Genomic DNA, 16110 nt, shown 5'->3' on the forward strand with positions numbered 1-16110 from the left:
TGGGTAGATACGAGAGGTGCCTGGAGGGCGCGCGGCTTGGACCAGACCAGGGGCTTGGTCTCTAGGCCAGGAGAGGGTGAGGTCGGCGGTGTCAGTGCCGCAGGGAGTACCCAGCAGGATGCCTTGGGTGGGGGGGTGGTAGGAGATGGGTGTGGAGAGGCCCAGAGAGTCTACGCTGCAGACACTGCTCAGGGGTCAGGCAGGAGATGAACCTGGATCAGGAGGTGGCAGTGGGGAAGGAGGGGGGTGAATCCAGAGGGTTCAGCAGAGACACTAAGCCAAGGGTGACGGCACTGGGGGCCATGTTTCCTGCAAACCACGAGGGGACCAGATCCAGGGAAATGCGAGTTTACTTTAAGAGGTCGATGTGAGGGGCTCTGGTTGCCTGGAGAGGCCTGTGGGTGGTCTGAGGAGTGGACCCCTTTTGCAGCTGCCTGGAGGAAGGAGCTGGGACCTGAGGTCAGGCGGTCAGCTGGGGGTTGGGGAGCAGTGGCCTGCGGAAATGGAAAGGGCCGGACAGAACTCCCAGAGCTGCGGGGGGCGGCGGGGGGGCAGCCGGACCTCCAGCATGGGGAGGGGCCTCCTGGGCCAGGTCTCGGAGGCAGGAGCGCCAGAGCAGACACCTCGTGGGGCGCAGGGCCCATCCCCTGGGGGGCTTCAGGAGTGCGCGCAACGTGGGGAGTGGGCCACGACGCGGCCACGGCGCCCACGAGGCTGGGCAGGAGAAGCCCGGCTCCCCTTTCCTCCATCCGTCACCCCCTGGCGAGGAACGTCTTTGTTTAAATCGCCCGCCTTCCTGCTGCCCATCGGACTCAGGGCCCGAGGGCGAATCCCCTGGTTACGGTCACCTTCCCGAAGAGACGCTGGGCTGGACACACTGCGTGTCCCTGGACCTTGCCCCGGTTTGCAGCCTGAGACCCCAGGTGCCGCCTTGGGCAGCGGCAGGGGCAGCTTTTCCTGAGGCGGGGGCTCGGGCCGGCCACGCTGCCTGGGGACTGGGGGTCGGGGGAGAAACATTGCGGCTGCAACGCAGGGGTGCTAGGACCCGGGGAGCGGCCCATGGTCGGGTTCCGGGTCCACACCCCGCTCCGCGCAGGGTTTACTCCGCGCCAGGCCCTGCCCCCTGCCCGGCCCCCTTCCCGCCCACTGCCCTGGCCCGTCCTGCCCCCTGACCAGCTCCGCCCCCGCCCGCCCGCCCTCCGCCTGGTCCCCGCGGCGGTCAGAGCGCGGCCGGCCGAGCCGGCGCACCGCGGTGGAGGCGCAGCATCCCGCGGCACAGACGGTCCGGCCCGCCTAGCATGGCGCCGAGGTGCGGGCCGCGCAGTGCCGAGGACGGGCGGGGGCAGCGGGGGCTCACGGGCGGGGGACGGGGGCGCGCGCGGTACCCTAACCTGTGGCCTGTGCCCGCAGGTGGCCCTGGCTGCGACCGCGGCGGCGGCGCCTCCTGGACTTGCTCGCCCCCCTGGTCCTGCTGCTTGGGGTCAGCGCGGCGTCCGCAGAGCCAGGTAAGACCAGCGGGTACGCGAGAGTGCTCGCACCTGGCCCGCCCGCCTCCGGCCGCACTTCGTGCGGGTCTCTGGCAGGTCCCAGGCGGCGACGTCCTCACCCCAGCCCGTCTTGGCTTCGGTCCCGGGAGGCGGCCCCTGCTCTACCCACGCGCGCAGGTGGCCCGCGGGCGGCGGTCGGTGGGTGGACGGGGTCGGGCCGGGGCCGTGTGCCCGAGCGTCCCGCGACGGCCATTCATTTCTCGACTGCGGGGGTTCGCGCCACCTGGGCGCGCCCGGGACTCGGGAGAGGCCCGGGCTGGGGATGGTGCGGGCCAGCTGCGTCCTGAGACCCTCGTGTCGTGACCAAACTTCGGCGACTCTGGGGAAGTTGATGCGCTCGACGGACAGCGCTGCGGACCGAGGGCCAGTGAGGTCCCGGAGCCGAGGTCGTGGTGACGGCCGTTACACACGCGGTGGCTCGGAGACGCCCTGGCATCCGAAGCCTGACCGCGGGCCTGTGTCGCCGTCACCGGCCTGGTGCCTCCCAGCGCCTCTGGGCCCCAGTGTAACCGCGCGCGGAGTCTAGCAGGTCTTGGGGAGGACAGTGCGGTGCGGGGCGCAGCCGTGTTGTTTCTAACCTGTTGAGGCAAAAGTGCCCAGGTTTCCCCAGGGCCAGCCTTTGTGAGCCGCCCCGGCCGCCAGGCCTCTGCCCCCGCGTCCGCCGCGGTGTCGGGTTGCGCGCGGTCCCTTTGATGCGGCCGAGCGCCGAGCAGCCGCCGGGAGAACAATGCGCAGGGGTCCGTTGTTTGGCGGCGCCCTCCCGCCGCTCCTCCCGCGTGGACCGCAAACTGTGGTCGGGAAGGCCGTTCTGACTGCGCTGAAACTTCCTCTGCCCCCAGCTCCAGGGACCCCATTCCCAACCACGCGGCGGCCCAGGTCCTCTTCCCAACCGGCCCAGCAAAGGCCCGGGAGGAGCCGGTGGAGGTGCCAGGCCCGAGGGGAGCCCCCGCCCCCAAAGCGTAGGTGCTTTATCACAGGTGGAAGTAGACTGCCTGCCCTGACATCCGTCCTGGGCAGCCGGCTCCCCGCGGCGTGAGTGCTCACTGTGGTCAGCACAGCGGTCACCTGCTGCCACAGCGGGGGGGGGGGGTGTCGCCGGAGGGAAGTGTTCTGGGGAGAGAGCCATAATAATTTGTTTCATTGTTTCCAGTCGGCTGGGTCATCAGGTTAAACGGCAACACAGACCTTTTAAACAAGTAACCACCTGGTAAATAGATGTGGGAAAGCACCTGTTTGTAGTGTAGCAGATAACTCCTCAGGTATTTGGGTTAACTCTGGGGGCGGGGGGGGGCATTTAGGGGAGTGTTTGTCCTTATAGGGTTCTGTGGTCCCCGGGGTTCCTGGGGTTCTTATGACTGCCCGGGACCACATCGTGGCTTCAGGGGCCATCCCCTCAGACATGTGCAGGAATGTGTGAGCCTGAAGGCTCTTCTATGATTATGTCTAGTCGGGAAAAGGAAAGACACTGAAGCATCCACACCCCAGCTTATGAAACTTTGTCATCAAGGAGAGGAAGTCAAGGGTGTTGACTCTGAGCCTCAGAGAAGAAAAAATAAAATGTGTTCGGGAGGTTGGGTGAGATGAGACCTCTAGGTTCAAGTTAATGCAGACTCTGGGGGCAGTGGGTGGCACAGTACCGGTTCAAGAAATGGTGTGGTTTTTTTTCAATTTATTTATTTTGTGTATTTATTTTTGGCTGCGTTGGGTCTTTGTTGCTGCGCGCAGGCTTTCTCTAGTTGTGGCGAGCAGGGGCTACTCTTCCTTGCGGTGCACGGGCTTCTCATTGCGGTGGCTTCTCTTGTTGTGGAGCACGGGCTCTAGGTGCATGGGCTTCAGTACTTGTGGCACACAGGCTCAGTAGTTGTGGCTCGCGGGCTCTAGAGCGCAGGCTCAGTAATTGTGGCGCACGGGCTTAGTTGCTCTGCGGCATGTGGGATCTTCCTGGACCAGGGCTCGAACCCGTGTCCCCTGCATTGGCAGGCGGATTCTTAACCACTGCGCCACCAGGGAAGCCCGAGAAATGGTGTGCTTTATCTTCTGTCCCGCCGTGTGGCTGCAGTGTTGGGAGAGAAGATAAAGCACAGCAGGGTTTGCCGGAGTCTCAGCTCGTCCAGAAGGAAGGGAGCCCCTTGCAAGGTGCCCAACAGAATGTGCTCTTTTTGTTCCCTGGAGCATAAAGCAGGAAGCAGCCTCAGCGGGGCTTGTGTGCCGCCCACCCCTCCCCCGTGCTGGGAGAACACAGGCTCCTTTCCCTGCTGGGACCAAGTCCCCTTGGAATGAGATAATAATTGCCCCTCTAGATGTTGGAGAAGAGCAAAAGTATGTGAACGCCTGACTTAGCAGGGGCTCAATTTGTTCTAGAAACACTTCAAAATTACCCCTGGGAGTCAAAAACTTAAGCCCCGTTTGCTGATTTGAACATTTTTTCTGACCCCAAATGATGCATTTTCCCAAGTCTGTCTCTGTGCTGTACTTGACCAAAAAAATAAATAAATAACGACTTTTGCTGTTTTGCTTAAGCTTGGCCGCTGTCATCCTGATGCTCTTGAATGGCGTCATGTGCTTTCCCCTGTAGCCAGAGAGCTGGTGGGACCTTGGCTGGGCGGGCTTACGAGCCTGGGGGCTCAGTGCTACCTGCGGTCCCCTCTCCCGGAGGAAGTACCGGAGTCACGGGTCATTCCTTCAGGGCTGAGCAAGAAGGACCTCGCCCTGTGGGCATTTGCAGGATGCCTGTGGCCACGCCAGAGCCCTAGGCTTTGAGTCGCCTTGTCTCTGGCCCCTCCCACATGTGACTTTGGGCTCAGGCTCGGTAAGCTCCCCGCACACCCCAACCCCCAGACCCGCGTGTCCCACCCTTTCTCACCACTAGGGTCCATCAGTGGGTCCAGGTCTCCGCTGATGGCCATGGTCCTCCCTCCCCAGAACTCCCTCGGTGGGCCTGCAGGGTTTAGGCTTGAACAGGACATGGCCAAGACCCTGTGGGTCCCTGTGTCCGGGGGTGTCTGTCATCCTGGGGTTCACAGGCACCTGGGTAAAGGATCTAAGCAGAGGGAAGGAAATTTTGTTCAAGGCAGGCTCGTCTGGAGGGGCAGCACAGATGGGGAGTCTTCAGGGTTCAGGAATAAGACCTCTAAGGTAGTCTTGAATTTCAGCAAAACTTGTTTTTCAAGGCACTCTTGTTTTCCTTTAAAAGAAGGAGGAGGGGGAAGGTCCTTGCAAGGAAACCTAGAAGGAGAGAAACTGACTCCTGAGCTGTCCAGAGCTCGAGGGGCCTAGAGAGCCTGCCGCACCCGCCCTGCTTCACCCTGAAAATACAGCTGCGCATGCGCTCAATGCGCACACACACGTGCACACACAGATGTACACACGTGCACATCCATGCACACGCTTGCTCTCTCCCCACCAGAGTGCCTGGTCTCTCTTCAGCTGGGTTGTTGAAAACATCCTGGCGCTCCGTGGGTGACAGAATGGGACAAGACCCATCTTCTGACACGATGGCCAGCAGACTTCCCTCTCTCAAGGCCTGAGTACTGCGGGGAAGGGCCGGTCAGTGGAGGGGTGGGTGAGGGGCAAGCTGCTCTTGCTGCAGCCGAGGGTGATGAGCAGACCCCAGGCCCGGCTCTGTCTGCAGTGGCTGGCCTATGCCCCATGGCACATGCCCGTCTGCAGTCCTGGTCGAGGCGTGGCCACCCCCGTGCCTGCGAGGGTCGGACCACAGATGGCACACTCTAATCTCAGCTCTCTGCTCGGAGGCTTGGAGGCTCTGGGTTAGCTGTCATCTGAGAGAGAACCCCGAAACGGCGGCCCCTCTCCCCAGAACACAGCTGGCCAAGCACCAACTGTCTGATGTCTGGGTAGAAGGTGGACATTGCAGGATGTGACATGTGAAACTACCCGAAACCTGATGCTGTTGGCGGGAGGGAGGGATAAATTACTGGGAAGATTAAAATATATGTTTGGCACGCTCATAAGATGATTGCATTTGATACATCTTGACGGCAGGGGCCCAGAAGGACAGTGAGAACGTTGTGGGAGGTGCCTGCAGTGTGCCCTGGGTCCCCACAGCTCTCGTCCCTTGCCGGGTCACGTGGCTTCTCTGGACCTCACGCCTCCCATCCCTGATGGCTTAGGGTCTGGATGAGCGCTCTGCCAGGCCCAGCTCCTTCCCAAGAAGGACTGGGCCTCTGAGCCCTCCCTGCCCTCCTGCCAGTCTTGGGAGGAGCACTGGGGGGGGTGGGTGCTGCCTTGGTTTCCTGCTTGTTTCCCGGGGCGGGGACAGCCCCTTCCCCCTTTCTGGGTGCCCCGAGCAGCAGGTGGTTGCATTGTGAAGCCCCTCACAGCGCCCGTGTGTGACATGCCTGGTGTTTGATGCTGCTCGTGGAATCTCCACACGTGTCCGGGACCTCGCACCGTCCACTGCATCCCTTGGGCATACTTGGTGAAGACAGGGAGCTTTCTCTGTCCTGCTCCCCAGCACTGCCCGATGCCGGCAGGGTGTGGCTGGGTGACTTGGGCTGGCCCTTGGGGTCATGTTTTCGATTGGCGGGTCTGGGCCGTGCAGAACGGCTGTCAGAAGGAGCTTTAGATCACGGATGCGCTGAGTCAGATGAAATTTGGGGGCCGCAGGGCAGTGTCTGTGCTCCGCCTGCCAACCGGCAGGGGCGTGTCCTACCCCCGCCCCAGCTTCTCTGGCAGAGGAGACAAGTCCCGGCACGGCCTCCTGGCTGACTTCAGCGAGTGCCCAGGAAGGAGGACTTGTTCACAGGCCGGTACACCTTTCTGGAATTCCGTGCTGGCAGACGGGGACACTCCTGGGCTGATGCACCGTGACGAGGCCGGTGGCACAGGGCAGGGGCACCCAGCACTGAGCTGGGGTGATGGGTGGGGCTCTTGGCCACCCCTGGTTTCTGGAAGACCAAGAGGCTCTGTGGTGGGTCCAGCTGGCCCAGGCACTGGCCACGGGTCAAGGTTGACCTTTACAGGGTGTTTCCCCACAAAGGACATGAGACCAGAGCCAAAGGCTTGGGGACGAGGCTGCAAGGCGAGGGGATGGAGCCTGTGTGACCAGAGCTTGGTGGCGGGTCACAGTGGCAGGGCCTGAATGGAAACTGCAGAGACCATGCACGTGCTTTTGATGGATTGGTGTTGGTGGTTGTCATGGAGCCCGGAGCAGACATTGCATGTTACTGATTTATTTATTTTTTTATTCATTCAGTCATTCATTTAATTTTGGTCCGAAGTACTCGTTTCTACTTTTTGCACTGTTCCTTGAGTAGATTCAGAATTAGGCACGGTCAGGCCTCCTTGTTTTGCATCCAAGCTCAGAAATCTTGGAGACGGTACCAGGCTCCGGCAGCTGGGTCTCCTGTTTGCACAGAACCTGCTGGCACAGGCTGTTTTCAGTGAGCACGAGAGGCGCTCTTCCGCTTTGGGGAGACTTGAGCCGCTGTGAAAGCAGTGCCTGGAGGGCACGTCCCGGCAGCGGTTGAACCGCATCTTGGTGCCCACCGTGCACAAACGTAAGCTTCTCTCGTCCTGGAAACGGGGACGGCCCGGGGAAGAGCACCGACCCAGCTGCTGGGAGCTGGAGGCCGAATGCATCTCTGCTGGGGCCTGAATCCAGAGCCCCCATGGCCTCTAGGGCGAAGGGACACCTTTCTTCCCCGTTTCCGTTTAGGCAACCAGGGGACTTCATCTTGGAAGGGAAACCGTGATTTGCGTGGATGCTGCTGCTTTGACAGCGTGAGGCGGGAAGGTTCTCCCCCTCCCCTTGCAGTTGGGAGGGCAGGGCCGTGGGCAGAGGGGATAGTGCTCCGCAGGCCGACCGGGCGCCTGATGCAGGGTGGGCCTGAGCCCCTGAGGGGGCCCTGCCTGCCCCTGAGCTCCCCTGGACCAGCCAGTTGGGCCACGGAGCCAGGGTCTCTTCCAAGCTGGGGCTCACGCATCTGGGGCCGGGGGTCGGGGTTTGCATTAGCGGAGAACTTGGGAAGGCCTTCCTTTCGCCCCGGCTGGTCCGGGGCTGGGAGGTGGTGGGTGGTGAACCCAGCCACCTGGCCCCTTGGTCCATTGACTTCCTCTTTCCTGAGTCATTTTTGAGCACCTCTGTTTGCGCCCTGCCTGCCCCAAACAGGAAGGTAAACAGCAGTGTCCCTGAGTGACCGAGGGCAGGGTCTGGGCTGCTTATCTGGGGAGGCCCCATGGCAGCGCTGGGGCTGAGTGCGGGGGTGGGGCTCTAGTTGGGACCTTCGGGAGGGGGGTGGACATCCCTCCAGATGGATATTAGTTCCGTGCAGCTTTTCAGCCCAAACCGCCAGGGCTGGGCACTGTCACTTTGAAAATCCTGCTAATCTGATAAATGGAGAAATACCATTTCTGTGCTCTACTTTGTGAGTTTCCGTCCAGTGAGGGTGCAGGTTCTGGAGTGTTCTTTGGCCTTCGCATCTCTCCTTCTCTGACATCCATCCTCTGTCTGTGCGCTCTCTTCCTCCTTGTCATGCCTGCCTGTGGTGTCACCTCCTGGGGGGCATATTTGGCATATTTTCTAGTTTGTGGGCAGGCTTTAATTGGGAATGTGAAATTTCTTAAAGCAGGGTGTTGTTTTTTTCCCTTATTTTTATGGCCTTTTCCTGTAGAGGTAGGACACGTGTGACGATCACGGCTCAGGGACAGCGGCCTGGGCTCATCTGCGTTGCAGGGGTGATGCGGGGGTCGGGAGAATTCAGAGAGGAAAACTGTGCGCGCCAGCAGGCAGAGTGCTGGGGGGCCACGGGCTGCATGTGGCTCTTATTTTCTTGACTCGGCTTTGGTGGGCGTGGAGTTAGAGCTAGTCCTTGCAGAAAACAAGTATGGAGTCACTAAATCGTGGTCTATTACAGCTGGCAGGCAACCTGGCTGGCCACTTTGTGTTTGTGGATGGGACACCATCTGCTATGTGGGTAGAGAGCCCAGGCTCCAGGTTTTAATTCCAGCTTTGCTTCTGAGCGCTGTGTGACCTTTGGCAGATTCCTCACCGTCTCTGTGCCTCTGGTTGTAAATTGGGGAAGACAGTGGGGCTCTGTGGGACTGAGTAGGGCATTCCTGCAGGGAGCTTCCTGGGATGTGTCCTGACAACTCCTCCTTGGGCTCTGGGGACACCGTCGGGGATGGCCTAAGCCACCCGGCAGGGCGGGGCCTGGAAGGAGGGCCTGGTGAGCACCAAGAGCAGGAAGTGGGTCCTCGTGACCGGAACACAGTTTTTGTCCTTCTTACTTGGCCATGGGCTCCGCCTGCTAAGACGATCATGTGTTTTAGACAAAGCAGCCCACTCATGCCCGCAGCTCCGAAGTCCTGCAAGTGTTCTGGGCCCAGGTGCCCTTGTGGTCTCACCCACCCACGTGTCCCATGGGGGTGATCCAGGGATCGCAGACCTGCCTCTGCCTGTTGGATCTTGTCACGAGGCTGCTGTATTTTGAAAAAAATCTCCCGCTGAGATTCCACGGAGCCTCTTGTTCTCTGCGAGCCAGGCCAGTTCCTGGGGTTCCCGCATTGAGGCCCCGTCTGTGCTGGGAATCTGAGCTCAGCCTGATGGGGTGTCGTCTGGGCAGCGCTTGCTCAGAGGACAACAGACAGGGCGGCGTCCTTTCTGTCCTCTGTCACCCAAGCCTTCCAACCAGAACGAGGGGAAGCCACCCTGGATCCCGTGCACGCTCACCTTCAGGGTCTCCCTACCTGGGGCAGACCTGCTCCCTCTCCAGCGGCTCTACCCCAGGCCGCCAGGCACCGCTCGCGGGCCCAGCTCAGACCCTCCTTCCCCTCCTCACACAGGGCCTGAGGGCTTTAAAAGGCAGGCCCCCCAGGAGAGGGCACAGCCAGCCCATCGGTGGAGCTGGGAGAGGCTTTTTCTACCACAGACGATCATTCCAACTAGACAGCTCTCCTTCCGCCGCCCTGGGCATGTCCACACCTGGCCCTGAGCCACCTCTGCTCCTCATCCTCTTGGCCCCTGGAGGAGAGGACGGCCCTTTCTGAGCCCAGATGCCCCTGCAGGGCCCGGCCCTCCTGCCCCACTTCAAGGTTCCAGCTGTCACTTTGCTCACTTCTCTGGCTCACTTCTTCTCACTTCCCCAAGGCTGACCCAGGGTTGCAGGCTTAGCATGCTTCCACACCGGCGGGTAGTGTTGGCAGCGACCTCTGCTTGCCTTGGGTCCTCCCATCTTGGCCTTGTCCCCCTGTGGCACCGGGGGACCCATCTTGGTCCAGGTCACCAGTGTCCTTGGGGCAGCCAGGACCTTCCTGTTTTCTGGCTAATGTGAGCCTCCATCCCCAGGGGACTCGGGCCCGGCTGGCGCTGACTCAGAATCTGCGATGCTCTGCTGTTCCTTCCTTCATAACCTTATATTGCAGCAATAGTTAAGAATGCTGTGGAGGCTTGGAAACCAGAAAGAAAAAGCACCCATTCCAACCCAGTCTTTACTGTCAATGTGGGGGAAATGGGACATCTTAAACGGACCTGGGCTGCCCTCCCTGCTGACTCCACTCCCAGCCTGCGTGGACAGCCCCTCTGGGTGCAGAAGCCTCAGGGCCCCCCGGAGAGCCAGCCGCAAGCTGGTCTGCTTCCCAGATGGGAAAACATCCCCACCCCACCGCCCACTCCTGGACGGCGAACTGGCCTCCCAAGCACCTAACTTCCCCACATTTAAGACCCTAGACAACCCCACCTCCCAGCGTTTAAACTTTTTCTTCCCATGGCATATGGTCTGCTGAATGTCAGCCCCCAAAGACCTCGCCATCCTGATCCACAGGACCCGTGAATGCTGCTTTACGTGGTAAACAGGACTTTGAGTGGGATGAGGCTCTTGAGCTGCGGAGACGACCATGGATTACCTGGGTGGGCCTACATGGAGATGACCCTGGATTACCCGGGAGGACCTACGTGGAGATGACCCTGGATTACCCGGGTGGGCCTGCATGTAATCCTAGGGCCCTAAGAAGGGATGGGGGAGGCCAGAGGGTCAGGTCAGAACAAGGAGACGTGGCGATGGAAGCACAGGTTGAGGGAGAGATTGGAAGATGCAGGAAGGGGCTACGAGCCGAGGAACACAGGCGGCTTCTAGATGCTGGAACCGAGGGACTGGGTCCTCCCTGGGGCCTCCGGAAAGGAGCACAGTCGTTCCGACACCTGGGTTTTAGGCCTCTGGCCTCCAGAACTGTGGAGCGCAGTTCATGTGGTTTCCAGCCCCTGACTCCGGGGTCATTTGCTCCAGCAGCTGCAGGACGCTGTCCAGTGTGTGGCTAGGTCAGCGGCAGGGGTGGAGTCACAGTGACACAAATTTTCTCGTTGGTAAAGTGCTGCTTCTCGACAGTGTGAAACCTCTGAAACTTTCGAAGGCCTTGGGACCCCCACGCCCTGTACAGGGCCCCTGAGTGCCCTTCCTGACCCCCAAGTCCCGAGGGTCGACTCCCCGTCCTGCACACCCAGCACCCTGGCCTGGGGACTCTCTGTGGAGAGGTTAGAGGGGCCCCTTCCTAGGAATCTCTTAGAGCTCAGTGGGACCCCATTCTCAGGTCCCAGAATGACCTCCACGTGTCCCCGGGTGGCACCAGGGGCTCTGACATGCTGGCTCTGGGCTCCAACTGGCTGATGGAAGCTTGAACGGGGGAGGGAGGAGGGCGGACAGAGGGCAGGTGAGCGGGGCCGGGGCAGACGTCAGGACGCCTGAGAGTGCCTGGACGGGCCTGTGGGCAAGGGGACTGTGTGTGTCGGGGGGTCTCTCCTGCGACTCTCTCTGGCAGGGCCCTCGCAGGGCAGGGGTGGGTGTTATTGTCCATAAGGTCGGACAGCAACCCCCTCTGTTCTGTTTTTGGAGAATGAGGCAAATGGCACAAAAGCACATTCCCAGAAAGTGCCAATTCTGCCCAGTGTCCTGGCGTGTTGCAGAAAGGGTTTATAAAGTAAATCTGACCAGTTGCCGGGCAGGTGGACAGTACTCAGTACTTGTGGAACGGACCAGTGCTTGTCAGCTTCCAACCATCTTGGGTGCTGGCTGGACCTTAAGTTATCTGGGTGCTGGGTGGACCTTCAGTTATCCGAGATGGACCTTCAGTTGTCTGGATGCTGGGTGGACCTTCAGTTATCCGATATGGACCTTCAGTTATCCAGGTGCTGGGTGGGCCTTCAGTTATCCGAGGTGGACCTTCAGTTATCCGGATGCCGGGTGGGCCTTCAGTTATCCGGGTGCTGGGTGGACCTTCAGTTATCTGGATTCTGGGTGGACCTTCAGTTATCCGAGGTGGACCTTCAGTTATCTGGATGCCAGGTGGGCCTTCAGTTATCCGGGTGCTGGGTGGACCTTCAGTTATCTGGATTCTGGGTGGACCTTCAGTTATCCGAGGTGGACTTTCAGTTATCAGGTGCTGGGCGGACCTTCAGTTATCCGAGGTGGACCTTCAGTTATCTGTGCCAAGAGACTCGATGGCCGGTGGGAACTGGTGGCCAGACTTGCTTCACTTACGAAAACGGCCAGACTGGCCCATCTGTGAGGTGGCTCCTGACAGGCAAACTACATCTTCATTTGCCTTCACGTACTGGGTGTTGTCACCTCTCCTCCGGCACAGGGACCTTTCTCAGATCTCACGCACTCAGAGAGACCAGGGACGTCCGGGCAGGGCGTGTGGCTGAGAGCTCAGCCTGGCTCCCGCAGGCCTGGCTTTGTACCTTCTGGGCGGCCAGAGACGGAGCCCAGGGTGGCAGGCAGCCAGGAGGGGTTGGGGGCTGTGCCCGTGACCCTTGGGTGCAGTTTGCTCTTGTTCCCATCCCCCGACTCCCAGAAGTGGATGGGCCCCCCGCCTCAGGCCCTCTGTAGGCCAGCTCAGGAGCGGCCAGGGCTGGCCCAGCCCAAAGGTCACTTCCTCAGGGGACTCTGCGGGGAGGCTGTGCAGCTCCTCCCCAGGGTCATGGGACAGAGGAGGGGCAGGGCACATGTCTCTGCTTGGATTCAGAAATCCAGGGCCTTTGGCGGCAGCGTCGTCCATCATGGCTGGTCACCCTGGTCTGTTCGGTCCCAGCTGAAGACCCTGCTCACCAGGTCTCTGCGCAGGTTGTACTGGGTTTTGAACCCTAAGTAGCTAGTAGACGATGGGGAGTTGAATTCTAAAGCCGCAGCTCTCACCTGCCCACTGGATTGGAAATCAGCCCCTCCCCGCCATCCACCTTTCCCTGTGTTTCCCCAGTTACATGCGAGCATCCCTTGGGAACGATCCAGGATCGACGCTTCCAGGGGCGCCGTCTCACTTTGAGTTTCAGGTGTTTGGAAGCATCTGATTTGACCTTTGCCTTTCTCTTCTACAGAAACAACCCTCGTGCCTTAATGTGCTTTTACTAAAGGGCCTTTTTGAGTGATGAGGAGTCTCTCCTGTTTTCCTGGCTCAGGACATGCATGTTTGGGGAGCCACTTCTTAAAGGGCAGCGCTGGGCCTGAGCTTCTGGGAGACGCGGGTCACAGAGACGAGGGTGGGATCCGCGGAGACACCTTCCTTGTGCCGCGGTGTCCCGAGCGGACTTCGTCCTATCAGCGGTGACGGTCGCTCGCTGTGACTGCCCGAGCTTCGGGGCGCCCGTTCTCTTTCCCTGTGCCTGTTGACCAGCCCCCCGGATGCCCCCCGCACGCCCTTCCGTGTGCCAGGGCCCGGCGTCCCTGCGACCGCACTCTTGGGTGTCCTTGCTCTTTCCCGTGGGTCACGGCTCTGGGTCCCGGCCCGGCCGCCCCCCTGTGCCAAGGGGTCTGGGCTGTGCGTCCTGCCCCCCGCCGTCCCTCTGCTCCTCCTTGGTGGTCAACATGCCGACCCTGCCGTTCCGTGAGCCCCGGCTCACCCAGGACACGGGCGGGAAGACACCGCACAGGCCGCGGTGTAACCTGCTCTCAGGTAAAGGCGTCCCCCTGTAAGCTGTGGCTGCGTCGGCCCCGGTGAAGCCACACCACCTCCACCCCGGCCCGCGTCACCCCCGAGGCCAGGTCGAGGTGCCGCTTTGTGGCCTGTGCCGTTCCCGGGCCGGTGGCTGCCCGTGAGGTGGGGGGACGCTCATGATGGGAGGTGGGGCTCCGGCTTCCAGGGTTGGGGGTGGCTGCTCGCACCTGCTTGGGCCCCAGGTGGGTGCACTGGTGCAGGTTGCCCTGACTTCACTTTGCACCGAGCACAGGAGTTCCCCTCTCACGATTCACATCCCCCCCACCTCTGAGCTCTCTCATCGCTAATCGAGGCTGTGAGGCCCCTCAGATGAAAGCCCCTTTGTGCACAGCCTGCAGCGGGCCCCGCCCTGGGCTGGCGCTCACGGCCTGAGCAGGCGCGATGGCCCTCTCACCACAGGAGCGTCCCCACGAGACACCGCGCACAGCCTCCTCCTTTATTTCTGCTGTCAGTTCATGACGCTGCGATTTGGGTCCAGTTATATCTGGAGAAGGTCGTGCTGTCTAGACGCTAGTCCAGCTCGGCTGCGTCTCCTCCTCGCTCGTATCCCAGCAACAGGATTACGGCTGGCGGGATGGCATTCCTGTAGCCCTGAGAGAGCGGGTTCCCTGTCCTTCCACTCTCCGGAACCTTCTGGGGCCAGCGGTGGGTGTGGGCAGCGAAGGCACTTGGACCCAGCTGCCCTCAGGCTACCAAGCGTTAGCGGTGCAGGACTCCCAGCGAGAAGGAGCTGCGGCTCCGGACCCAGGGGCCTCCGTGGGGAGCTGTGCGTGGCGAGTTCCGTGGTCCTGCTGCACACTCCTGCCTTTTACCAGGAAGGGCAGGGCTGCTGATGGCCCGCCTGTGCTTCTCAGTGTGCCCCCGACTCACCAAGCTGGAAGGCGGGCCCCTCTCTGCGGCTCCCGACGGGCTCCCCAGCGGCGTCTGCACTGGCGCCTACTCTGTGTCAGGTTGGCTGGTGCCCGTGTGGGTCCCGCTCAGCACACTCTAGGCTCCTTGAGGACAGACGGGCAGACGGAGGGCCTCTGGGTGAGACTGGACTTTGTCCCCGGAAGTGTTTGCAGCCCTGTTTCATCCTTACTGAAAGTTACAATCCTGTGCCATGTGTTTAGTGCCCCTTGTGAGGAGACCCGTGGCCCACGTTCAAGGACCACCTGTGCCTCTGACCCCAGGAGTGACAGTGGGTGGGCTGAGCAGTAGGAATGGTCCCATCGCAGGGTCAGCGGTAGTCGGACGGGAGCAAGAAGGAGGTGAGTCCGGTGAAGGGAGGTTGAGGCCCAGTGTGTACAGAGCAGCAAGGCTGTGCTGAGTGAGGAAGAGTCCTGACTACTTCACCTCGGAGCAGAGTTCCACACGGCCGGCAGGGCCTTCCTGCATCTCGCTGTCCTTTTGGGGCCTCGGTCAGGGGACGCTCCCTCCTCCCGCTCTGTCACACGGCCCCTGACACAGCCCGGAGGTGGGGAGGGGGTGGGGGTGCAGGGTCCCGAGCACACCCTCCTTCCCGACCACAAGGCCATGGGTGGACATTTGAGTGCAGCTCCCGTCTGTGGGCACCAGATCCCTCCGCTCCTGATGGTAAGGCTAGTTTGCAGTTAGCAGATTCCAGAACCGCTCACAATGAGAAGCTAGGTCTCCGCATGCTACTTATTATGCTTTCATTTGATTAGTAACAGTCCCTTCCATCTGGCGATTCCTGCAGGTGCCTCCCACGGGGTTGGAAGGGGTGGGCGCATGGCGGGGGGTGACAGGTGGTGTCTTCGCTCCTAGCTGACCGAGGCGCACGTCATTTTAAGTTCAGCCACGTGCGGGGGGTGCCTTCCTGACACGAAGCCCCAGGTACTGGGCAACGACCGGTGGGCGCTGGGGCTGGGAGGGCCGTCAAGATCTTCTGGGCACCGGACGCCGGGCACCTGCTTGTACTGGAGGAGCGAGAGCTCTGCGCAAATGTCCTCGGCTCCAAGGGCCCTGGGTCACCGGCCTGTGGGACTTCTGGGCGGCTGTGACCCTCACGCCCACGGTGGGGGGGGGCCCGAGCCCAGCCCACACTCGACTCGGCCCACACCTCCTTTCCTTCCACCCGGACAGCACACAGGCTCACCCTGAGGTTTAACCAAGTGGCATCTGCACCCCAGGTCAGCTCCTTGCAGCCTCGCCGCCCCCATCCCCACCCCCCACACGCAGCTTCCTCCCGAGCTGTCCAGCCGCCAACCTGCCCCTCGTCCCGCGGAGCCCGGGCAGGGGGTCCTTAGCTGGCCACTGGTCCAGCCCGGCCCCCTCTCCCCAACCCTGCGTCCACCTGGAGGGAAGCGGCTACAGGCCCATCCGGGCCCCCCCACTCCCCACTCCATGCCAGCCTCTCTGTGGCCTGGGAAGGAGATGGTGGGCAGTGGCCCAAGGGGCACCGGGACGGCCACCCCAGGGGACGACGCCCGCCTTCGAGTGTCCACCTGCTTCTCCGTCTACCCCGTCCCTGCCTGGTGGACCTCATCTACCCCCTGGACCCGACGCCTGCACCTCCACTGTGGCCGCTGACCTTTCCCCTGCCCAGTGCCCTGGGCATCAGTGTCTGGCTGCCATCCTCCCCCAGCGCGGGGGACCTGAGGCCCCCAGCACCTAACGT

At 61.5% G+C, this 16110-nt stretch overlaps 1 protein-coding gene across 1 annotated transcript in view; it reads left to right on the plus strand.

Annotated features, from left to right (window-relative positions):
* The first annotated feature begins 1193 nt into the window (after positions 1-1193).
* Positions 1194-16110, plus strand: part of COL18A1 (collagen type XVIII alpha 1 chain) — a 93822-nt gene continuing 78905 nt past the window's right edge. The window contains exons 1-2 of the mRNA XM_082624967.1: positions 1194-1309; positions 1411-1505. Coding sequence (XP_082481093.1) covers positions 1299-1309; positions 1411-1505 — 106 coding nt within the window. The 5' untranslated portion in view covers positions 1194-1298. The remainder of the gene's footprint in view (positions 1310-1410; positions 1506-16110) is intronic.

Source organism: Mesoplodon mirus, assembly GCF_964341445.2.
Source record: "Mesoplodon mirus genome assembly, chromosome: 6".
Lineage (NCBI taxonomy): Eukaryota > Metazoa > Chordata > Mammalia > Artiodactyla > Ziphiidae > Mesoplodon > Mesoplodon mirus.